Source organism: Piliocolobus tephrosceles, chromosome 2 (assembly GCF_002776525.5).
Source record: "Piliocolobus tephrosceles isolate RC106 chromosome 2, ASM277652v3, whole genome shotgun sequence".
In the NCBI taxonomy this organism is placed as follows: Eukaryota; Metazoa; Chordata; class Mammalia; order Primates; family Cercopithecidae; genus Piliocolobus; species Piliocolobus tephrosceles.
The window spans coordinates 165,069,916-165,095,100 of NC_045435.1; the positions used below are offsets into that span (position 1 = coordinate 165,069,916).

The 25,185-nt window shown below is 39.5% G+C and overlaps 1 protein-coding gene across 2 annotated transcripts in view; it reads left to right on the forward strand.

Annotated features, from left to right (window-relative positions):
• Positions 1 to 25,185, forward strand: part of PLS1 (plastin 1) — a 112,393-nt gene that overhangs the window by 51,103 nt on the left and 36,105 nt on the right. Inside the window, exons 2-6 of one of the 2 annotated variants that reach the window (XM_023215352.2) lie at positions 10,887 to 11,001; positions 11,684 to 11,789; positions 17,893 to 18,056; positions 19,489 to 19,618; positions 24,987 to 25,119. In XM_023215352.2, coding sequence (XP_023071120.1) covers positions 11,720 to 11,789; positions 17,893 to 18,056; positions 19,489 to 19,618; positions 24,987 to 25,119 — 497 coding nt within the window. In that variant the 5' untranslated portion in view covers positions 10,887 to 11,001; positions 11,684 to 11,719. The remainder of the gene's footprint in view (positions 1 to 10,886; positions 11,002 to 11,683; positions 11,790 to 17,892; positions 18,057 to 19,488; positions 19,619 to 24,986; positions 25,120 to 25,185) is intronic. The other variant, XM_023215351.2, reaches the window with a different exon arrangement.

Consider the following 25,185-nt stretch of genomic DNA (forward strand, 5'->3'; position numbering starts at 1 on the left):
TTTTTTTTTTTTTTTTTTTTTTTGAGACAGAGTCTCTCGCTGTTGCCCGGGCTGGAGTACAATGGCACGATCTTGGCTCACTGCAACGTCTGCCTCTTGGGTTCACCCGATTCTTCTGCCTCAGCCTCCTGATTAGCTGGGATTACAGGTGCACACCACCATACTCAGCTAATTTTTTGTATTTTTAGTAGAGACGGGGTTTCATTATGTTGACCAGACTGGTATTGAAATCCTGACCTCATGCCTGTTCATTTTTCAATTCATTTTTCAGCCAATTGGTACCTATTCTAGAAATCCTTCCTTGAATCTTCTAGTCAGATGATTCTTTCCTACTTACTTAATTCTAGCCTGTACAGGGGTTCTAGTTCATTTTGAGAGCTGACTCTCTAGTAGGGGCTGTGTGGAGGACTGTGAGGCTCAGTGAGAAAGAACTGCAATTGGTGAGGGATGTCTGCAGTGGGTAAGGGAGTCATGTGTTTGCCATTGCTGTCACCTTTGGTTCATTGACTTGCTTACTATATTGTAAACTCTTTGAGAGTCAGGTCTGTGTGTGAGTCACCATTTGATTGCCTCCAACACTTGGCACAACACCTAGCGCCTTAGGTGTTCTCAATAAATCTGTGCTGAAATGAAATGAGGGCAATGAAGGAAAAAAATCATGGTGGAATTTGAGCTTTGCTTTGAATGGGGGTAAAGATTTGGCTGTGGGAGAATAGAGTTTCTAGGGACAGGAAATGGCATGAAGGAAAGTTGTAGAACAATATGGAAGAGGCCTCAGGAGAAAGAGGAGGCCTTTTTCAGGATGTAGTGGGAAGTCAAGATTGTTAAAAGGAAAGGTTTGGAGTCTATAGGTAAAGGTTTAACTAAAATTGTTGAGGCTGTGATCTCATGAAGGAAATTGTTTGAAGTATAGTTTAATGGAACAAACTAAAAAAGACAAGAGAAAATTCAGTTGTGGGAGGCATCAGTTTTTGGAACATTTTCCTCCTCCAGGATTTGAAAATAGAGAATTGGGCAGCTTGTGTGATTATGAGTAGCAATATAGTGACATTATTATTGTCAACTGGAACTTCAAAACAATAATAAAAGCAACAAATAGATTTGATAAAGAAGCTCTCATTTCTAATGTTCCTACATAAGGTTTATTTCAGGCCAATTTTTTTGAGTACCTATGTTAGATATCTGACTATGTATAAAAATGCCTGTACAGGCCGGGCGCGGTGGCTCAAGCCTGTAATCCCAGCACTTTGGGAGGCCGAGACAGGTGGATCACGAGGTCAGGAGATCGAGACCATCCTGGCTAACACGGTGAAACTCCGTCCGTCTCTACTAAAAAAAAAAAAACTAGCCAGGCGAGGTGGCGGGCGCTTGTGGTCCCAGCTGCTCGGGAGGCTGAGGCAGGAGAATGGCGTGAACCCAGGAGGCGGAGCTTGCAGTGAGCTGAGATCCGGCCACTGCACTCCAGCCTGGGCGACAGAGCAAGACTCCGTCTCAAAAAAAAAAAAAAAAAAAAAAATGCCTGTACAAAAATGAATGGAGAGTTTTGAATTTTTTCAGCTTCATTCGCTCCTGAATTGTCTGCCATGCGTCCTTCTTGTTCCCTTTGTGCTTTGAAAGCACATCATCATGCCACACAGCAAATTATAGTGTGGGTCTTACTGAGATTTGGGTCAGGCACCACTTTGGAAATCTAACTAACTTAAAGGGACTTGCCACTCAGTGTACCTGTTTTTGGTAGGATGTTGGATAAATCTGCAAACATCTTGGACATAAATATTTTTTACTCTCAGATACTAAGTAAATTGCTTTTTTCTCTCTACATGCAATACTTTAGAAGTTTCCTGATTTTAATGATTATTGACTTTGTATGTCATTGCAGCTAGATTGCCCTGCCCTGCCTCATGCCAGAAAGACCTGCCCATTTCTCATAATATATTACTACTCACTTTGTCATCTTTAGCTGAAGGTGAATTAAAAGTTAATAGGAGCCGGGCTTGGTGGTACACGCCTGTAGTCCCAGACACTCAGGAGGCTGAGGTGGATCACCTGAGCCCTGGAGTTGCAGGCTGCAGTGAACCATGATCATGATACCGCACTCCAGTTTGGGTAACAGAGTGAGACCTTATGTCAAAAAAAGAAAAAAAAAAGCCAGGCGCGGTGGCTCACGCCTGTAATCCCAGCACTTTGGGAGGCTGAGGTGGGTGGATCACCTGAGGTCAGGAGTTGGAGACCAGCCATGACCAATAAGATGAAACCCCATCTCTACTAAAAATACAAAAAATTAGCCAGGCATGGTGGCTCATGCCTGAAATCCCAGCTACTAGGGTGGCTGTGGCAGGAGAATTGCTTGAATCCAGGAGATGGAGCTTGCAGTGAGCTGAGATCGTGCTACTGAACTCCAGCCTTGGCGACAGAGCAAGACTCTATCTCAAAAAAAAAACCAAAAAGAGAATAGGAAGAATTTTTCTGAATGAAGGGAAAGGGAAGAAAAGGTACAAAGCAGTCATAGGTCTAGAGACCTTTAGGCTATGAATATAATCTTTAATACAATACTACTGATCAGTGTGGGAGCAACTATAAACTGACTTCTGTGGTTCACTGATGCACTGAGTTTCTGGGATTAGGTGAGGTCATGGTAAAATACAAATTATGACCAAAGTAATGCTTATAATCTAGATGTAAACTTATTTGGAAAATATAGGTAATTTTCTTTCCCAATTCAGAATGCCCAAATATTCTCCATCCTTTGAGGAAGTGACTTGCCTCCCATTTTCTTCATGTAGATTGTTTGTTTTTGCTCTCTCTGTATTCGTTTAGACACTTGTTGCTGAAAGCAATAGAAACCCAGTTTAAATGGCTTTTAATAAATTTTTTCGAGTAACCACCAAAAAAAGAAAAAAGAAAAACCACAGTGGAATTCAGGACTCTGAATTCCTGACAACTCTGCCAGAATGTGTCTTGTCTTTACCGTTTGTCTTCTGCAGTGTTGGTTTTGGCGGTGGCTGCTGCTGCTGCTGCTTCTGCTTCTTTCTTCTTTCTTTTTCTTCTTTCTTCTTCTTCTGTCTTCTTCCTCTTCCTCTTCTTTCTTCTTCTTCCTCTTCTTCTTCTTCCTCTTCCTCCTCTTCCTCTTCTTCTTTTTCCTCCTCTTCCTCTTCCTCCTCTTCCTCTTCTTCTTCCTCTTCCTCCTCTTCCTCTTCTTCCTCTTCTTCTTTCTTCTTCCTTCTTCTTTCTTCTTCTTCGACTGAGTCTCGCTCTGTTGCCCAAACTGGAGTGCAGTGGTGTGATCTCAGCTTACTGCAACCTCTGCCTCTCGGGTTCAAGTGATTCTTGTGCCTCAGCCTCCTGAGTAGCTGGGACTACAGGTGCCCACCCCCATGCCCAGCTAATTTTTGTCTGGTTTTGGCTTCTTCTTAGCCTTGTGTTCTCTCTTTGTTGGAGGCATGATGGCTACAGCTGCTCTGACCTCTACTTCCTCTCTGATTCAGGGGATCATGTGGGGACTCTCATTATAAAATGTTTTACAAAAGCCTTGTTATGTCTTGTTGACTCCAGCTGGATTTTATGCCTATTCCTAAAGCAAAATCACTGTGGCCAGGGAATATGATGTGCTGCATGGCTTGGACCTGGAACCTTAGCCAAAAATGGCATGGATGTATCATTACAGGTGGAACATCAGAACTAAAGTTAGGACTGTTGCCAGAAGAAGGAAAATAGTTGCTGAAGGAGAAAACAAAACATGTTGAGGAAATTATACTCAAAGTGTTATAGACATTATAATGATGGGGACTTGGGTAATACTCATGTGTTGAATTTTCCCAGAGAGCCAGTGAAGGCCTAAAGTGGGAGAAGGGGTAGGGGACAGTAGATGGGATATAAATACTAAATGAGAAGGAAAAGATCCTGGGATGCCGGGTGGGCCCAGATGCCTGAGCTGGGAAAGTCTCTGTGGTTAATAGGCTTGTGACCTGCTGGCTCCTCATCTTTCAGAGGAGGCGACAATTGGAAATGCCCCTTATTGGGTTCAGGGATGTGAGGAGTGGTGTAAATCTGAGGTTGGGTTTTGACAAATTTAGAGACAAAATGTTTTCTTCTGGTCCTCAGTGAGCTATTTGATGGGAGTGTTTCTTTTTCTTTTTTCTTTTCTCTTTTCTTTACTTTTAAGAGATGGAGACAGGGACAGGCACAGTGGCTCACGTGTGTAATCCCAGCATTTGCGAGGCCAAGGCGGCTGGATCACCTGAGGTCAGGAGTTCGAGACCAGCCTGGCCAACATGATGAAACCCCATCTCTACTAAAAATATACAAAAATTAACTGGGCATGGTGATGGGCACCTGTAATCTCAGCTTCTTTGGAGACTGAGGCAGGAGAATAACTTGAACCCAGGAGGCAGAGGTTGTAGTGAGCCAAAATCGTGCCATTGCACTCCAGCTGGGATGACAGGAATGGAACTCTGCCTCAAACAAACAAACAAACAAACAAAACCCTAAAAAACAAAAAGAGATGGAGACAGGGGGTCTCACTGTCTTGCTTAGGCTGGATTCAAACTCCTAGCTTTAAGCAATCCTCCCACCTCAGCCTTTTGAGTAGCTGGCACTACAGGCACAAGCTACTGTGCCCAGCCAATGGGAGTGTTTCTAAAGAAACACACAGCATTTCCATCCAGGTCCCCTGGGAGGCCAATGAATGAACAGAATTGAGAAGGTGAGGAACCAAACTTAATAGACTGAAGGACTCATCTGGCACACACTGCTTTATAATAATTCAAATTGTTTGCCAAAGCTTAAAAATCAAATTCCACCTAAAAATATGGATCTGTGACTTCCCTTGAAAAATCAGAAGATCTAGCAACCCTGGGCCTCATTCCTCTTGGCAACTGTCCACTGGAGCTCAGCAGTGGCTGCTCCTTTTCAGAGCCCTTCCCATCCCCTACCAGGTCTGAATCACACTTCTGACTTTCCCTGCCTGGCCCTTGTAGGCTTAGAGATGTGGATGGGATTTCCAGGGGACAAGCATTATGGACACATTAAGGAAGGGGTAAAGGTTGGGAGTCAAATGGGGAGGGGCCTCTTTCTTCATCCAGGACTTCAGGAACTAGGAAGAATATTCATGGCTGTAGATAGGAAGTGTTGCTGAGCTTGTGGCCATGAGGCATCATTGTCCAGCGGGTCCTCAGAAGAACTGATTCCCACTGTGTGGATTCTAATTTCCTCAGCTTACAAGTTATCTATCACCCAGTGTTGGATTTAGAGAGGACGTAAGGCTTTAGGAAAGTACTGGGGACTAAGTCATTCCCTTTCTTTCTCCCCTACAAATAGTTCCAGTCAGTCTCCTATTGATACTTTTTATTGTGCCTTCGCCAGTAAATCCTACTCTGCACCATTTATATATACTTTTAATCTAGTTTCCTATTTTTCAGCTAAGAAAACTTACTAACTTCTTTGGCTCTGCCAACAGAGGCAAAGATTTTTGTGCCCCTTGAACAAGCTGCAGTGAGGGAGCAGTGCCTGAGTCCTTGGAGGTGTGGCAAATCCATTAGCGCATCTATCTGAGTGGAGCTGAGGGCACAGAGTAGGAGGCCGGGGGACCAAGTTGAGTCATACGTTTCACATTGTCCCTCTTTGCCTAGGGCATCCCTTCAATATGTACTTCCTCACTGATCACTTGAAGTGTTTGGGTTTCAAAACTGAATAGCGCCTGTTTGGTGTTAGCCATGGATAATGGTAGAACTCTGAGATAAAGGCCTTGTGAGAAGAGACTACGTTGTTGCTTTTTGTTTGTTTTTGGCATGCTGATTTAGCCATTCAGTAAGCAACTCTAACTCTGCACACTCATTCATTCAGTTGCACAAGTCAAATAACATTTGAACCTTTGTGCTTAAGTGATCAAATCCCATGTATTAAAAAGTAAAGTCAGAGCTGAGGTGCCAGCAGCTTTCATTTCAATATGTTGTCTTTCCTTGGGAAAGTTATTTCCTCTAAGCCCTTCTGTACAGCCAGTTTTTTGGGTCCGCATCCGTATTTTTCTTCACCAAATACTTGCTGACTCATTGCATGTTTTTACATTGTTTTTCTGGTAACTGCTGCCCCTGACTTGCACTTAGCTTTAATGAAGAAAGGGATAATTTTGCTGCAATGTGAATCTTCCTCATATCAAATGCTTTTCCAAGAGCTTGTTTCTGTTTTCTTCAAGTCTTTGGTCTTTGTCTTTCTCTTATTCTTATTTTCTCTTAAACTCATGTATGTGAGTGTGTGTGTACATATGCATAGTCTCACCCACCCCTTTTAGCCTTCTTCTCACATCACCATTCCATATAATACAATTGCCTTGGTTACAATTAGTTCAGAAACTTTTTTTTTTTTTTTTTGAGATGGTCTGGCTGTGTTGCTCAGGCTGGAGTGCAGTGGTGTGATCTCGGCTCACTGCAGCCCACACCTCCTGCGCTCAAGTGATCCTCCTACCTCAGCCTCCAGAATGGCTGGGACTACAGGCTCAAGCCACCATGGCTGGCTAATTTTTATATATTTTTTTAGTAGAGATGGGGTTTTGCCACGTTGCCGAAGCTGGTTTCCATCTCCTGAGCTCAAGCGATCTGCCCACCTCGATGTCCCAAAGTGCTGGGATTACACGTGTGAGCCACAACGCCTGGCCTTAGTTCAGAGACTTCTAACCTAAAGCCATATATGATATATGCTGAATAACTCCTATAATACGTGGTATATAGTATAAAAGAGACTCCTTTATATCCAGATTTAAACAGAAAGTGAATTAGAAGATGATTCTAATTTGTTTATAAAGAGCAATAATCGTAAGATTGTACTATTTACAAAAAATCCGTTTAAATTAAACTTTTCATGCATTTTCAGTTGAACCTGATAAGCGCTATGTTGTATGAGTACAGTTTTAGGAGAAACTGATTCTTACTCATCTTTTTATCTTCATTTAGCCAAGCCAAATAGGATGTATTTGTTGAATACATGAATGAATGAATTTAAACTCCCTTACTAGGGGCCATATGTTGGGACTTTTAAGTAAATAGTAGAAAACTCTTGGTGGTAAGTCTAACAGCCACTGAAGGCCAGTCCCAAATTGCCAATGCATGGGAATCCTCCTAGAGGATCAGTTCCTCTTCCACTTTTCTTTTCTTCTTTTCTTTCTTTCTTTTTTTTTTTGTTGCTGTTGTTGTTGTATTGTTTTATTTTTTGAGACAGAGTTTCACTCTTGTTGCCCAGACTGGAGTGCAACGGTGCGTTCGCAGCTCACTGCAACCTCTGCCTCCTGGGTTCAAGTGATTCTCCTGCCTCAGCCTCCTGAGTAGCTAGGATTACAGGTGTGCACCAACACGCCCGACTAATTTACTTCCACTTTTCTTTAAGCACAAATCATTTTAAATGGAACCTTCTTTCACCAATTAAAGCCTCTTTTTTCCTTGCCTAATCCTCAAGTGTACCGTGACACAACCAAATATATATTTGGAAAGTTAAGCACATTCTAAAAGAGACTTTTGAAAATTTAGATAAAATTGGATTTGATCTTTTCTCCTCCCTCAAATTTCTTCCTTGAGCCTTTTAAAAGTTTACCAAAGTTAGAGCAGTTCTTTATGATTGGCAGAATCTAAAACCCTTCTTAGAACAGTTTCAGGAAAAAAAGGCAATAGAAACAACCCTGAATTGCTATGAGACTGACAATGTAAAAATCACAACTCTTACCATTCTTTTGTACCCTTCCAGAAAATGTTTTATAAACATACAGCTGATACCATCACTTTCCTTTCCCTGCCACACTTACTTTTCTGCATCTTGTTTTGTTTTTTTGAGAGTATAGATGCTCCTTAACTTACAGAGGAGTCCCATTCCAATAAACCCATTGTAAGTAAAAAGTGCATTTTGTACACCTAATCTACTGAGCCTCATAGCTTAGCCTTGCCTACCTTAAATGTGCTTAGAATGCTTACAGTAGCCTAAAGTTGGGCAAAATTTTCTGACAACATGGTAAATGTAGAGTATTGGTTGTTCACCCTTGTGATTGCGTGGCTGACCGTGGCTCACCACCTCTGCCCAGCATGATGAGAGTATCATACCACTCTCTGATGACTGTGTATAACTTCCGCACCATTGTGAAGTTGAAAAATTCTAAGTCAAATCATTGTAAGTTAGGAGCTGTCTGTGTATCTTGAAGATCCTTTTATATTTTTCTGTTTGTTTCATTTTAACGTCAAAGGATTCAAAGCAACATCTTTACACTTATTAGCTATAAAAACAAAGCTTTAAAAATAGGAAAGAGCGTTGTATGGGTTTTGCTTTTTTGAGAAGTTTACCTGTTGCTTTTGCCTGATTATAGGAGACTAAAAATATTTTATGTAATTAACAAATTATATAAATTTGAATAGGCATGAGCAAAGAATATAACCCCAGGTTTATTTTTATCGTTTCAAATGCAAGGTCAACACAAACACTTGTTAATTTGCAGTCTTTCTGTGGAGTACAAATGCTAAAATTGGGCCACTATTTTTAAAACTTGAGGCAAGGGATAGCATTTTGAATACAGGAAAGGATATACAGGATGACTGAAACCACAGAGATTCAAAGCCAGCCACAACACAACTAGCATTTTGCAGACCCAGGGAATTATGCTTAACAATCCTTAAAAAAACGATTTAATCTATTTGAACACAAAATAAGTATGCCTGTAAATAGTTTTAAATATACTAAAGCTTTCTAAAGGTGAGAATCCAATGAAATTAATATTTAATGCTAAGATGTAAGAACCTGCATCTGGGGAGTAAGATGACTTCTATTTACTCCTTTTTCTACTGACTTGAGCTCTTTAGAATTTTTTTAAAAACAGTATAGAATTACATAGCAGACAGTAGTATATTTAAAACAAGACCAAAAGATTTAATTGCACATTTAATTAGAACCAGGCTCCAGAAAAATTGTAAGAGATAGAAATTTGTGATTTCTAAAGAACACCACAATTTCTGAATAAATTTGTGTACAGATCACAAATGAGCCATACTCTTAGAGGGCTCCACACAATTTAATATAGTTTTGCAATGATGAATGAAATTTCAGTGAATAAATTATTTTGAAAATTGATGTGCTTCACTGAAAAATTAGGGATGATATTGAACCTTCTATATAAATACAAGTCTATAAAAGTGTATAAAAAGAGGATTTTCCACTTAGCTTCAATTCCTATTGTTTTATAAAGCACTTGTCACTTATTTTCTGAGGCATATATTAACTGTCTGATAGAACTAAGTGTTTATGAGGAATACAATATAATTTGTATTCATCTTTAGCTGTACAGTGAATAGACAAGCCACTAAGTCATTTTAAAAATAAGAGTTGTGGCTACTCTATGGAGTAGCCATTCTTTTATTCCTTTACTTTCTTAATAAACTTACTTTCACTTAAAAAAAAAAATAGGACAGCTCTTACACTGTTGGTGGGAGTGTAAATTAGTTCAACCGTTGTGGAAGACAGTGGCGATTCCTCAAGGATCTAAAACCAGAAATACCATTTGACCCAGCAATCCTGTTACAGGGTATATACCCAAAGGATTATAAATCATGCTGCTATAAAGACACATGCACATGTATGTTTAGTGCAGCATTATTCACAATAGCAAAGACTTGGAACCAGTCCAAATGCCCATCAATGATAGACTGGATAAAGAAAATGTTGCACGTATACACTATGGAATACTATGCAGCCATAAAGAAGGATGAGTTCATGTCCTTTGCGGGGACATGGATGAAGCTGGAAACCATCATTCTCAGCAAACTAACACAAAAACGGAAAACCAAACACTGTATGTTCTCACTCAAAAGTGGGAGTTGAACAAGGAGAAGACATGGACACAGGGAGGGGAACATCACACACTGGGGCCTGTTGAGGGATGGGGACTAGGGGAGGGATAGCATTTGGAGAAATACCTAATGTAGATGATGGGTTGATGGGTGCAGCAAACCACCACGGCACATGTATACTTATGTAACAAACCTGCATGTTCTGCACATGTATCCCAGAACTTAAAGTATAATAAAAATAAATAAGAGTTACATTGCTAGATATTAGAAGTCTTAAAAATGTAAATAATTCTACTTTTAGATATTTATCACACAGAATAAACATGGAGAAGAATAAAGATTTATCTGCAGGGATGTTCATTGAAGCATTATTTGTAATGAAAAATTAAAAGCAGTGCAAATACTCTGAAAGAGGGGATTTACCAAATAAGTTATGAGATAGTAATATGTAGCCATTAAATATTATGTTGATGAACCAGCATGAAAACATAGTGACAATGTGTTATTACCAACAAAAAGGTTGTAATATAGTATGGTCATATTGTTCTCACCCCCAAAAGGTACACATGTGTTTTGAAAGTAGGTCAGAAGGGGGCCAGGCACCGTGGATCAACATCTGTTATCCCAGCACTTTGAGAGTCTGAGGTGGGTAGATCACTTGAGGTCAGGAGTTCGAGACCAGCCTGGCCAACATGGTGAAACCACATCTCTACTAAAAATACAAAAATTAGCTGGGCATAGTGCCACATGCCTGTAATCCCAGCTACTGGGGAGGCTGAGGCAGGAGAATCGCTTTAACTTGGGAGGCGGAGGTTGCGGTGAGCTGAGATTACACCATTGCACTCCAGCCTGGGTGAAGAAGCGAGACTCTGTCTCAAAAAAAATAAAAAAAGAAAGTGGGTCAGAAGGATAAAGACAACGAAATGATATTTGTCGATACTTCTGGATAGTAGGATTATGAGTAATGTTAATTTTCTGTTTGGGACATTCGTTATCAATTATTTTCTGTAATGAACACACACCACCTTGTGACTTTTCCTATAGCCCAGTTTTACGTAATTTTTTCCTTTTTAGTTTGCCTTACCTGCTCAGAATACGAAGCCCCCCACCCCCTCACTGCTCAACTTTCAAAGGCCGAGACAGGAGGACTGCTTGAAGCTAGGAGTTCAAGACCAGCCTGGACCACACAGTGAGATCCTGTCTCTACAAAACCTTTTAGCTGGGTGCAGTGGCACATGCCTATAGTCCTACCTATTCAGGAGGCTGAGGTGGGTGGATCACTTAAGCCTAGGAGTTTGGGACTGCAGTGAGCCACGATCATGCCATGTAAAAGAAGAGCCCCACAGACCCTCAAGAGACTTCACACGGGGAAGGAGAAAGAATGTGGCAGTGGTTGAATATTGTAAAGCTGAATGTTAAAACCACACATCCCATTATAAGATAAGCAGATTCTGAATTTACCTTTTTTGTGGACATTATTCGTGTCTTAAAAAATTTTACTTTCTGACCTTATGCTGTACATTTATAAATGCTCTACTTTTCTCAAACTTGAAATGCATTGCTTATTTTCTTGAACTTGTGGGGCAAAATGCAAATAGAAATTAATATTAATTCATTAGGCTGTTGAGAAATATCTGTGTAAAAGCACAAGGTAAGAAAAACAGGTGTTTCTTCCCCTTATTGAGTCTCAGTTATAGTTTGGCTGGCCTATGCTGAGAGATTGTTACCAGGGGACCTACTCCTATTTGTTCTTTGTCAGCCATATCTCATGGATAATCTCTTCTAGAGAATGTACTTCCTCCGTACCTTATATTGCTTAAATAAATGTTTCCAAAGGTTTCATGCTCTTTTTATAATATTGTTTTTTCTAGATATAAAGACCTGAAGATAGTCTTTTCTGTCCAAAGATGGAAAACAGTACTACTACCATTTCTCGGGAGGAGCTTGAAGAACTACGAGAAGCATTTAATAAAATAGGTATGCTTGAGAAAAAGTAAATACGATATTACTGGTCTGCTTGATGTCAGACTCCAGGAATGGAACAATACCTTTTATTTCATCTACCACCACCCAATTACCTCCAGATTTATTCCTTTTTTTCTATCTAGGTTTCACTGGATTCTTTCTTTCTGAAAGATAAGCTAAGACTGGCTTGAATTTCTAGGTGAATTGGACTTTGAATTATTTGATCATTTCTTTGCAGAGGATAATCCAGGTTAATGAATGACAGTGTAACTGAATACACTTAACACGGTATCCTTATTACAGAGAGAAAAAATATAAAAATACTTCCTTGTGTATAAACTGAACTCTGGCCTTCACATCTTTGTCACTAACTATAACACTTTCTGACTTCATGCAGAATATTTTTAAAATCTCAGTATTGTTTTTAAATGCCATATATCTTATTTTCCTTCTCCCACATGCATAATTTAGAAAGTCTTAGTATTGTTTTTAAAGGCCGTATGCCGTATTTTTCTTCTTTCACTTTTTATAGCCATTTAGTGTTTTGTGTTTATGACATTATCATTTTGACAGTTTTGTATTTTTCTTCCAAAAAATGTTCCTCATACTCTGTTGGATCTCAATTCTTCTGCAGTTTGCTCTTAGGAAACCCATGGTAAACAAGGAGAATGCAAATACCTTTTTTTTTTTTTTTTTTTTTTTTTTGCTTTAGTTTGCAAATGCATGCAAGTGAAAGGTGAACCCAGTGAAAGGTGAGCGCAGTGAATAGACATTGGGACAGTGACACCACCACGTTTGCCCCTTACTCATCAAGCTCCTTCTCTAGTGTAATAGAGCCCTCCATGAGAAACAGTCATATGGTAGATCAGGGAGGAGAAAATGATCACCGCTGGTCTTGTGCTTAGATTTCTTACAAACCTAATAATGACTAAAGTTAATGTGAGTAAAATATCATGCAGCATGAGTTTTATTGACCAATACAAAGAAAAAAAGATATGTTTAAAAAATAAAGCGCTCCAAAAAAAAAAAAAAAAAACCCAAAAAACTAAAACTCAGGAAGCTCATGTTTTACAAATCATTACTGTGAAATAAAGTAAATTCTACAGATCTCTGGGCTCTTCCATGTCTCCCTGGGAATGGCATATTGTCATTAGAGCATTGTATGAATATGGTACGATTTTCAGAAAACAGTCATACATTTTATAGAGAATTATATGTAGTGTCCAGAATCTTTTCAAGACAAAAACTGGGCAATTGTTGAAATGTTCTGCTCATTTTGAGCATTGAAACAGAGGAAGTAATAAAAATGTATCTCATAGTTTGATATTTCTGTTATTTTATAGATGCAGTTTGGTAGCTTGAATAAAAGTTCTACCTAGGTCTTGGTAAAATAAATGAATGAGTAATATATTTACTTTGTTTAGCACACCAACTGTAATCTTTATGACTCATGAACATATTAATATAATATTGCAATATTTATTTAATGACATATTGAATAAACAATTCACTGATGGAACAATTTTTTTTTTAAACAAAAGCTTGTATTGAGGGCTGCCTTTCAATAGATGGTAGTGAGGGAGCTGCTCTGCTATGTACAAAATCCCGACCCAGAAGCAGGTCCTTGATAGAACAATTTTGGCAGCAAGATAATTTGTTCTGTTTGAGCAAAGCAGTAACACTAGCAGAATATGTACTTGCTGACTTTATTTACAAGACAAACTGCTACTCTGTGAACTCAGAAACTTCTGCTAATTTCTGGCACACTTTTCTCAGGGACAGGGGGACATGGCCATCCAATGTTATTAGATAGAGTATTTTGGGGCCACTGGAGAGAAGAGGGAAGTTAAAATATTTCTCAGTACTGTTTCTTTTTGAAATTGTGGTTAAATATACATAACAGAATTTACCATTTTAACCATTTTTAAGTGTATAGTTCATTAGCATTAATACATTCACATTGTTCTACATTCATCACCACCATCCCTTTCCCAAACTGAAACTCCATATCCATTAAACAATAACTCCCACTTCCTGCTCCCCCAGCCCCAGGTAACCATCATCCTACTTTCTGTATGAATGTGACTACTCTAGGTACTTCATATAGGTGGAATCACATAATATTTGTCTTCTTGTGACCGACTTATTTCACTTAGTACAATGTCCTCAAGGTTCATCCATGTTGTAGCATGTGTCAGAATTTCCTCCCTTTTTAAGGTTGAATAATATTTTATTGTATGTATATGCCACATTTTGCTTATCCACTCATCCAGTGATGGCCATGTGGGTTGCTTCCACCTTTTGGCTATTGTGAACAATGCTATGAACATGGGTATACAAATACGTGTTCAAGTCCCTGCTTTCAATTATTTTCAGTGTAAACATAATAGCGGAATTGCTACATCATATGGTGATTCCATATGTAATTTTGTGGGGGAACTACCATACTGTTTTCCATAGTGGAAGCACCATTTTACATTCCTACCAGTGGTGTACCAGGATTCCATTTTTTTCACATCCTCACCAACATTTGTTTTCTGGTTTTTTTTGGATAATAAGCATTCTCCTGGGTGTGAAGTAGTGTCTCATTTTATTTGCATTTTCCTTATGACTAGTGATGTTTAGCATCTGTATGTGCTTATTGGCTGATTGTGTATCTTCTCTGGAGAAATGTCATTTTAAGCCCTTTTCCTGTTTTTGAATCAAGTTGTTTTGTTTTGTTGTTGTTGTCGAATTGTAAGAAAGTCTTGTTTTCTTTTCAAACTGTGACCTTTATAGTTATTTAATCTAAGCCTTTATTTTCTCACCTTTAAAATGGGGATGACATTAGTAACCACCTCAAAGTTGTTGTAAGAATTTCATGAGATGGCCAGGCGCAGTGGCTCATGCCTGTAATCCCAGCACTTTGAAGGCTGGGGCGGGCAAATCACGAGGTCAAGAGATTAAGACCATCCTGGCCAACATGGTGAAACCCCATCTCTACTAAAAATACAAAAGTTAGCTGGGTGTAGTGGCTTGCACCTGTAGTCCCAGCTACTCAGGAGGCTGAGGCAGGAGAATCACTCGAACCCCAGAGGCAGAGGTTGCAGTGAACTGAGATCGCACCACTGCACTCCAGCCTGGCAACAGAGCGAGACTCTGTCTCAAAGAAAAAAAGAAAAAAATAATTTCATGAGATAAGTCAAGTTCTTAACAAGTCACTTGGCTAAGCATATATGTTCATTAAGTGGTTTCTATTAGTTCTTGTCATGTCACACCAAAACCACAGAGGGCCTAGGGATGGAGCTGGGAGCTTAAGTCCACATATCTGTCTTCAGAATCCTAGCTCTTAACTAATCTTTTTAGCTTAACATGATAGTTATTAGGCAAATAACTTCCTCAGTCTTGTTTATTTTAAAATATTTCCTACTATTATGCTGGTTTAGAAATAAGCCAGCCTAATCTATGTGCATATTTCAAAATTATGGGAAACAGTTCTGAACTGGTAATGTAATGAGATTTTTCTCTAAATTCAAAGAAAGCAATATTATTGCAATATCAAACAACTTAGCTTCCTAGCTGACTTTTGCAATTATACCAATATTTTGGTTATCGGTGGTTCTAGTTTAGAAATATTCTATCATTCTGAACAGTATTAATTCTAAAACTTTCATATGAGCATTCCAAAGAAAAGTTTCTCTCCTAACCATGAACTCCATGAGTATGGCAGCTCTTTTATTAAGAATAACAAGAAATATAGGAAACAAAGCAGCTATTACCAGATGAGCAAAGAGAGCCTATCCAAGGCAGATCCAGGCAACAAAACAATGCAACGCTCTGCTGTCAACTCTGGGCAGAAGTGTTTTGTGTCGCCTTTGTTCTGAGTCAAGAAGTGATACCCAGTCTCTAGGGAAACCCTAGGGAAGGGCATCTCTCAATGATGACATGAAAACACCTGGAAACCTGCTTCCCAAAGTCCAAATATAGTTGTGAATTTCTGGAACACCTAATCTCAAATGACATCAAATGATTCAGCATACATAATGGTATCATGAATACATAATGAAGCAGCAATGAATTATTGACAGATTAAACAGAATTGCCACCAAGTGAAATGTAGAACAGAAATATCTTATGTGTATTTTACACAGCACACATATTTTATGTGGAATGTGGGGTCAGCAGATTCATTTTCTAAATTCCCTCAAGAAGTTAAAGTCTGAGTGGGTGCTCCCTTTTTAGCTACCTGTGACTTCCTCATGCTTAGTCCTCTTTTTTTTTTTGAGATGGAGTCTCACTCTGTTGCCCAGGGTAGAGTACAGTGGTACAATCTTGGCTCACTGCAACCTCTGCCTCCCAGGTTCAAGTGATTCTCCTACCTCAGCCTCCTGAGTAGCTTTGATTACAGGTGCCCGCCACCATACCCAGCTAATTTTTGTATTTTTAGTAGAGACAGGGTTTTGCTATGTTGGCCAGGCTGATCTTGACCTCCTGACCTCAGATGATCTGCCCACCTCGGCCTCCCAAAATGCTGGGATTATAGGCTTGAGCCACTGTGTCTGGCCTCCCCCCGCCCAATGCTTATTTCTTTGACGCTTAGTCATGTGCTAAAACTGAATTTTCTATCAGAGTAACAGTACCCTTAAAATATATATGGTGGCCCCAAATCTGTGGGGATATAGCAGGGAAACCCACCCCAATAATTCTTTGTGGGTTCTTTTCTGTCTTCCCTAAGTGTTGGCCAGTCTGAGAAATAAAGGGAAGAGTACAAAAGAGAAATTTTAAAGCTGGATGTCTGGGGTAGACATCACATGTCGGCAGGTTCTGTGATGCCCCCCAAGCCGCAAAACCAGCAAGTTTTTATTAGTGATTTTCAAAAGGGGAGGGAGTGTACGAATAGGGTATGGGTCACAGAGATCACATGCTTCACAAGGTAATAAAATATTACAAGGCAAATTGAGGCAGGGTGATATCACAGGACTGGGGCGAAATTAAAATTGTTAATGAAGTTTCAGGCATGCATTGTCATTGATAACATCTTATCAGGAGACAGGGTTTGAGAGCAGACAACTGGTATGACCAAAATTTATTAGGTAGGAATTTCCTCGTCCTAATAGGCCTGGGAGCACTATGGGTTTAATAAGCCCGGGGCTTATTTCATCCCTATCTGCAACCGTAAAAGACAGACGTCCCTAGGGCAGCCATTTTAGAGACCGCCCCCTAGGATCGCATTCTCTTTCTTAGGGAAGTTCCTTGCTAAGAAAAAGAATTCCGAGATATTTCTCCTATTTGCTTTTGAAAGAAGAGAAATATGGCTCTGTTCTGCCCGGCTCTCAGGCAGCCAAGACTTTAAGGTTATCTCCCTTGTTCCCTGAGAATCGCTGTTATCCTGTTCTTAAGGTGCCCAGATTTCATATTGTTCAAACACATGTGCTCTACAATTTTTGTGCAGTTAATGCAGTCATCACAGGGTCGTGAGGCGACATACATCCTCAGCTTATGAAGATGATGGGATTAAGAGATTAAAGTAAAGACAGGCATAGGAAATCACAATAGTATTGACTGGGGAAGTGATAAGTGTCCATGAAATCTTTGCAATTTATGTTCAGAGACTGCAGTAAAGACAGGCGTAAGAAATTATAAAAGTATTAATTTGGGGAACTAATAAATGTCTATGAAACCTTCACAATTTATGTTCTTCTGCCATGGCTTCAGCCAGTCCCTCTGTTCGGGGTCCCTGACTTCCCGCAACGGGAATAAACTCCATTTAAATATATACAAGGGTTTTGTTTTGTTTTTGTTTTTGTTTAAGAGATGGGGTCTCACTCTGTTGCCTAAGTTGAAGGGCAGTGGTGTGATCATAGCTCACAACAGCCTTGAACTCCTGGGCTCAGGTGATCCCCTCACCTTAGCCTCCCAAATAGCTGGAACTACCAAGCCTGACTTAAATATGAGTTTTTAAAATAAAGCATATAGCATATTCTGTACAGTTCAGGTACAGGAAAAAAGGTTACTGCCACCTGTGAAACAAATGTGGAAGGCTCTGTCTGCATGTCTGTGAGTCCTCCCAAAAAGCCTTCTTAGTGTACATCTTCAACAAAGATTACAAAATATATTTGATGATATATCTTTACAGATATTGACAATAGTGGGTATGTCAGTGACTATGAACTTCAAGACCTGTTTAAGGAAGCAAGCCTTCCTCTGCCTGGCTACAAGGTGCGAGAGATTGTGGAGAAAATTATATCAGTTGCTGACAGCAACAAAGATGGCAAAATCAGTTTTGAAGAGTTTGTGTCAGTAAGTAATCTAATCCTTTTGGGCTACTGATAATCTTGCTTAAAGCAGAATTGTAATGTCATCACTAGCTTTGGTTAAATCCAGCTTCAGAGGCCAGAAAAAGGACTGCTTTAAAATGATGATGATAATGACAATAACTATTATTATTGAAATAATTTCCACAACTAATTCATAAAACAAAGGAAAAAATTATTCTCAAATTGTTGGAATGGAAATCAGGTTTAGATAACAGTAATTCATTCCCTAGAATAACTAGGTGAGTTCAATGCTTATTGTCCATTAATATAATTGAATAAATATTTATGAAATATAAATTGTCTGACTTTGCATTCTTTATTGATTAAGCAGGTATTTTAGCTCTTCTCTTCCTCGAAACTTTGCTAGGCACTTTTTACTCAATTTGATGAGTAAAAAGAAATGTGATTCCTGCCTTCATGGAGTTTATATGTGTTGGGGAGACTGCATTGCACAAATTGATAGAAGATAACTATGAGAATTGCTATGACAGAGTGGTACAGGTCCTGTGAGAGTTTGTGGTAGAAGGAATTGAATTTGGAGGCGAGGCTGGATAATGCAGGGACTCAGGGAAGGTATCCCTACAGCGTGAAGACTGTGATGTGTTCTGAAGAAAGATTTTAAAAGTGGGTTGCAGGAAAATGAATAATGTGGGAGACAGGTAGACATCACAGCATGTGTAGAGGCCCTGTGGCTTTAGAGGTGGTGAATATTCTCAAGCAACTGAAAGAATGTTTGTGTGGCTGGAGCTGAGATGGTAAGGGTAAGGAATGTAGCTGGGGAAGTAAGTCAGAATCAGGTCACACAGGGCCATGTCGAATTTTTGTTTTTATCCTAAAAGCAATAGGAAGCCAATGAAGTGAGAAGAATAGAACGTGAAGTGACAAGATCAGATTTGCATTTAAAAAAAAAACCAATCACTTTGCTGCATGCAAAACTGATTGAATTCAGTCTTGCCAATCTCTGGTGAGTCCAGTGAGAAAGTGATTGGGAAAGGGAGTTTCTGTAAGCCTATGTTATTTCCTTTAAGAGCTGACTTATTTTAACATGAATACATTTGAGATGTTCAGCCAGGAAAATATCTTCATTAAGGCATTCTTTTATTTTTAGCATGTAGTTAGTTATTTCTTAGGTTTTCAGTACAAAAGATTATGGCAACCCAAGAAGAATAATTTCAGTGTGTTCAATTTAAGCTTAGTTATAAAAAATTTATTCCACTGTTTGGGGTTCAAGTATTTGTCTATTTTGTGTTATTGGTAAAATGATGAAAGTTATCTGTGAATACAAGCAATAAGTACAACTGACTAGTATGTAATTTGGTATTATTTCTTATTAAATAAAGAAATATAAATAAATATCCTTCATCTTGTCAGGTTTTTGTTATCTGATTCTCAATTTTACTTATGTTCCATTCCAGCTAATGCAAGAATTAAAAAGCAAAGATATCAGCAAAACATTCCGAAAAATAATTAACAAGAGGGAAGGGATTACTGCTATTGGAGGAACTTCATCTATTTCCAGTGAGGGCACACAGCATTCTTATTCAGGTAACTGACTCCTCCAAATCTGATCTTTTAGTCACTGATTCATTCATTAAGTGACATATTTAATCAGTTCTAAGATGCCACTCATTGTGATTCATACCATTATTTTATGTGCCATTGAGGAGAAAAAAATAGTGCAGAGCACAGTATAACATGCCATTGAATTTGAAATGCATGTCAGTTTCAGAGATGTCAAAATGAAAAATCCTAGAATCATTGAAATCAATGAGTTCCTACTATGGATCAGGCTCAGTCTACAGAAAAAAGATTATAAACAACAAAGTGGAAGTTGTTTGTACTCCAGCATTAGATGTATTTAAAAGTGGATTTTGAATGACTTTTCATCCTGACTGATGAGATGGCTTTACTTTTAGACCTGAGCTAGGAATGGTGGAGAGGCTTATATTGCAAGGATTTTTCTCTTCCATTTTCTGAGATCTGAGATACCTGATTCACCTTTTATCTAGTAACCAAGTGACTAGAGAGCATAGCACCTGATTTGCTTGATCTCATTAAACCACTGGACCATTGCCCAGTGGGAAATGCAGAGGCATATTAACTTTTAAGATGAGGTATCTTCCCCATATTAAGCTTATCTAAGATGTCTAAGAACCTTTGGCCAAGTTATTTTTATTCATACGAACATAATTAGAACTATGCTTTTTGGCCTTTTGACAAAATTGCCTGTAACCTTTTCCCCTCTTTCTTCATTTCAGACCTGAATCTGTTAATTATCTTCTTGATTCTGTCCCTTCCTAATTGGATTTTCCTCTAGTGATACACTCAAATTTCTCTCATCTATTGTATGTTTTTCCTAACTTTTTCCCATTAGGGAAGCAGCCATGAAGGCAGAGGTACCTAACTGTTACCTTCACTTTTTGAAAGGTATTCACCCCTTAACCCAGTTTCTGCCTGTCATTTCTACTGAAGTGGCTTATTTTTAAAGACAAAAAAACCAAATTATTGAGGTATAATACACATTCAGCAAAGTGCTGTAATCTTAAGTATACGGCTCAATGAATTTTTCCATGTGTATATATTCATGTAGCTGCCAACCAGAACAAGATATGGAATCTTTTCATCACCTGAAGACTCCCCCATTCCCCTAGTAGTAACTATTCTTCTCTAGAGGTTACCTCTTTTCTGATGTTTGTCACCATAAATTTTTGTTTATTTGTTTATTGAGGTATAAGAGACATGTAGTAAAGTGTGTGACATGTACTATTCTTTTTTTTTTTATTAAAAAGGTTTTTTTTTGAGACGAAGTCTCGCTCTGTCGCCCAGGCTGGAGTGCAGTGGTGCAATCTAGGCTCACTGCAAGCTCCATCTTCCAGGTTCACATCATTCTTCTGTCTCAGCCTCCTGAGTAGCTGGGACTACAGGTGTCCACCACCACGCCCAGCTTTTTTTTTTTTTTTTGTATTTTTAGTAGAGTTGGGGTTTCACCATGTTAGCCAGGATGGTCTTGATCTCCTGATCTCGTGATCTGCTTACCTCGGCCTCCCAAAGTGCTGGGATTACAGGTGTGAGCCACTGCACCCAGCCAAAGTGTGCTATTCTTAAGTATATGGCTTGATGATTTCTTTAACCTATGAGTACACCTATATAACTATTCTCTAGAAAAAGATATGGAACATTTAATGGCTTTTATAAAAAAAATAGCAGCTTTATTGAGATATAATTGACATACCACAAAATTCATTTTTAAAGTATACAGTTCAATAGTTTTTAGCATATTCATAGTTGTGCAATTGTCATCAGTATTTATTTATTTATTTATTTTTGAGACAGAGTCTCGCTCTGTCGCCAGGGCTGGAGTGCAGTGGCCGGATCTCAGCTCACTGCAAGCTCCGCCTCCCGGGTTTACGCCATTCTCCTGCCTCAGCCTCCCAAGTAGCTGGGACTACAGGCACCAGCCACCTCGTCCGGCTAGCTTTTTGTATTTTTTAGTAGAGACGGGGTTTCACCGTGTTAGCCAGGATGGTCTCAAACTCCTGACCTCGTGATCCGCCCGTCTCGGCCTCCCAAAGTGCTGGGATTACAGGCTTGAGCCACCGCGCCCGGCCTGTCATCAGTATTTAGTTTCAGAACACTTTCATTACACCAAAGAAAAAACACCATACTCGTTCTCAGTCACTCCCTATTTCCTTCTTCCCAAAGGCTCTGCAACCATTAAACTACTTTCTATTTCTATAAATTTCCCTATTCTGGAAATTTCATAGAAATGGAATCATACTGTAGTAGCCTTTCATTTGATAGGCTTCTTCACTGGTGTAATATTTTCAAGGCTCATCCGTGTTGTCACTTATATAATACTTCATTCCTTTTATTCTGACTGCAGCCTCGACCTCCAGAGTTCAAGGGATCCTCCCACCTCAGCCTCCCAAGTGCACAACCATGCCTCCCAAATGTGCACCACCATGCCCAGCTAATTTTTCTATCTTTTATAGAGATGGGGTTTTGCTATGTCACCCAGGTTCATCTTGAACTCCTGGGTTCGAGCGATCTGCCCGTCTTGGCCTCCCAAAGTACTGGGATTACAGGTGTAAGCCATGGTACCTGGCCCCTTCATTCCTTTTTATTGCTGAATATTCCATTCTATGGCCAATGTCACATTTTGTTTATCCTTTCATCAGGTGATAGACATTTGGGTTGTTTCCAGTTTTTGGCTATTATAAATAATGCTGTATGAACATCATGAATGCATTTCTATGTGGACATATACTTTGAATTCTCGTAGGCATATACTTAGGAGTAGAATTACTCAAATTTTTGTTATTTCTACGTTTAACATTTTTAAAGAACTGTCAAATTGTTTTCCAAAGTGGCTACACTCGTGAGGGCGATCTGGCTGTGACATCTGTCACCCCATTGATTGCCAGGGTTGATTTGGCTGATCTGGCTGGCTAGGCAGGGTCCCCTTCCTCACTGCTCCATGTGAGTCCCTCTCGAAGCTGTGTGCTCAGTCGAAGAGGACGACCATCCCTAATAGAGGTTGACTGGTCTTTGGTCAAAGGTATACAAGTAGCTGCACTCCCCTGCTAGAACCTCCAAACAAGCTCTCAAGGTCCAAAGTGGCTGCACCATCTTACATTCCCACCGGCAATGTATGAGGGCTCCAGTTTCTTCACTTTCTCACCAACACTTGGTTTTGCCCATTTAAAAAATTACAGCCGTCCTAGTGGTTGTGATGTATCTCATTCCTGGTTCCTATACCTGAAACATCCTTTCTTTCCTTGCCTATATTCACCTACTGAAAACCTATATTTCAAATAGTACCTTCTCCATAAAGCCTTTTCTTGATCACTCTAACTAAAAGTGATTGCTTCTTTTTTTAAATTCTGAAAACATTGCATATATATTTCTGGTGGTGTGTGTATTTCCCTTTTATCACATTTCTTTGTACATTTGTTTTATAATTACACTAAAAAAGTCCTCAATGGCAGGTACAGTATTTTAGTGATCTCTGAATACCTAGACTCCAAATCCTTTTAAGGAGGTATGTATGAAGAGGCGAGAAGATAAGGCAGATTATTATATGTACAAAGAGGAAATATTAGTACATATTTGTGTTTTTGTTGGCTTGTGTGTGTATGTATGGATTAAATTTTGGGGGTACCTGCAAAATATTCCCTTGGGAAAATTACCTAATTCTAGGAACTGGGGCAACAATGGAGAAGGCCAACTCATTATGTGCTACCCTCTGATGGAAATGGGGATTATTTACTTTAAGGATTTATACTCTTAAATGAGTTTTATATCTACAGAATAATAATAAAGCTGTACAATGTTTCTACTTTAAGTTCCTTCCTATTTTCCCTACTGCATAACCCAACAAAATGTTCTACTTAAGATCAATGTACCCATACTAGAAGCCATGTGTTGAGAAGTTGGTGGATGAAAATGGCCAAGGATAGTGCTGGTGTCTAGATTTGTGTCAATTTTTTTGTTTGTTTGTTTGTTTTTTGAGACAGAGTCTCACTCTGTCACCTAAGCTGGAGTGCAGTGGTGTGATTTCGGCTCACTACAACTTCCATCTCCCAGGTTGAAGCAATTCTCCCTGCCTCAGTCTCCGGAGTAGCTGGGATTGCAGGTGCCTGCCACCACACCTGGCTAATTTTTGTATTTTTTAGTAGAGATGGGGTTTTGCCATGTTGGCCAGGCTGGTCTCAAACTCCTGACATCAGGTGATCCGCCCGCCTCAGCCTCCCAAAGTGTGGGGATTGCAGGCATGAGCCACCACACCCAGCCAATCGGTGTCAATTTTTTAATAGTAAAAGTTCCATGGAAATTGAGCTGTTTTATTCATTTGAATAACTCTTGACTGAATTCAGTATTTCTGTTGTAAGCTAAAAATCACAGCTCTCTAAATCTTTTTGGAGAGGATGGGTTTTATTGCCATGGTCTTTGTTTCTAGTATTTTTTTCCTTATTTAATTACATATACATATGTGACTTCTGATGATCTGTTTCTGATTCATTAGCTTTCAGAAGCAATACATATTTGGAAATATTTTTGAATCAAACCAAATATATATTGTGCTCATTTAAGATATATACCTTCATCTCTCCTAATATATCAGGTGGAAATGTGGAATGAATTCCCCTCCCCTGTCCTGTCATTTCTTTTTTTTTTAGACAGAGCCTTGGTCTGTTGCCAGGTTGGAGAGTGCAGTGGCACCATCTTGGCTCACTGCAAGCTCCGCCTCCCAGGTTCACATCATTCCGCTGCCTCAGCCTCCCAAGTAGCTGGGATTACAGGCACACGTCACCAGGCCCAGCTAATTTATTTTTGTATATTTAGTAGAGATGGGGTTTCACCATGTTGGCCAGGATGGACTTGATCTCTTCACCTCATGATCTGCCCGTCTTGGCCTCCCAAAGTGCTGTGATTACAGGCATGAGCCACCGTGCCCCTCCCGCCCACCTTTTTTTTCTTTTGAAAGGGTCTCTCTTTGTGGCTTAGGCTGGAGTGCAGTGGCATGATCTCTGCTCACTGCAACCTCCACCTCCTGGTTCAAGATATTCTGAAGCCTCAGCCTCCCGAGTAGCTGGACTACGGGCATGTGCCATTATGCCTGGCTAATTTTTGTATTTTCAATAGAGACGGGATTTCTCCATGTTGCTCAGGCTGGTCTCGAGTTCCTGACCTCAAGTGATCCGCCCGCCTCGGAATTGCTTTGGGAAGTGCTGGGATTACAGGCCTGAGCCACCACATCCAGCCCCCTTTCATCTTTTCTTAAACCCTTTTGTGTTTTAGTAGATTTTTAATAATGGTCGATTATTATCTTTGAGCAGAAATTAACAAGTATGTTTTTGTAGTGCAATAAAGTTTGAAATGAGATTTGCCTACGAAGATTTTCTCCTTTCAGAGGAAGAAAAAGTGGCTTTTGTTAACTGGATAAACAAAGCCCTGGAGAATGACCCTGACTGTAAGCATCTCATACCCATGAATCCCAATGATGATAGTCTTTTCAAATCACTTGCAGATGGCATCCTTCTTTGGTGAGTTCATCTTCTGGTTAAGGAAGCTGTGTTCTTCCTGATTACATTGATGAGCATTCCATGAAA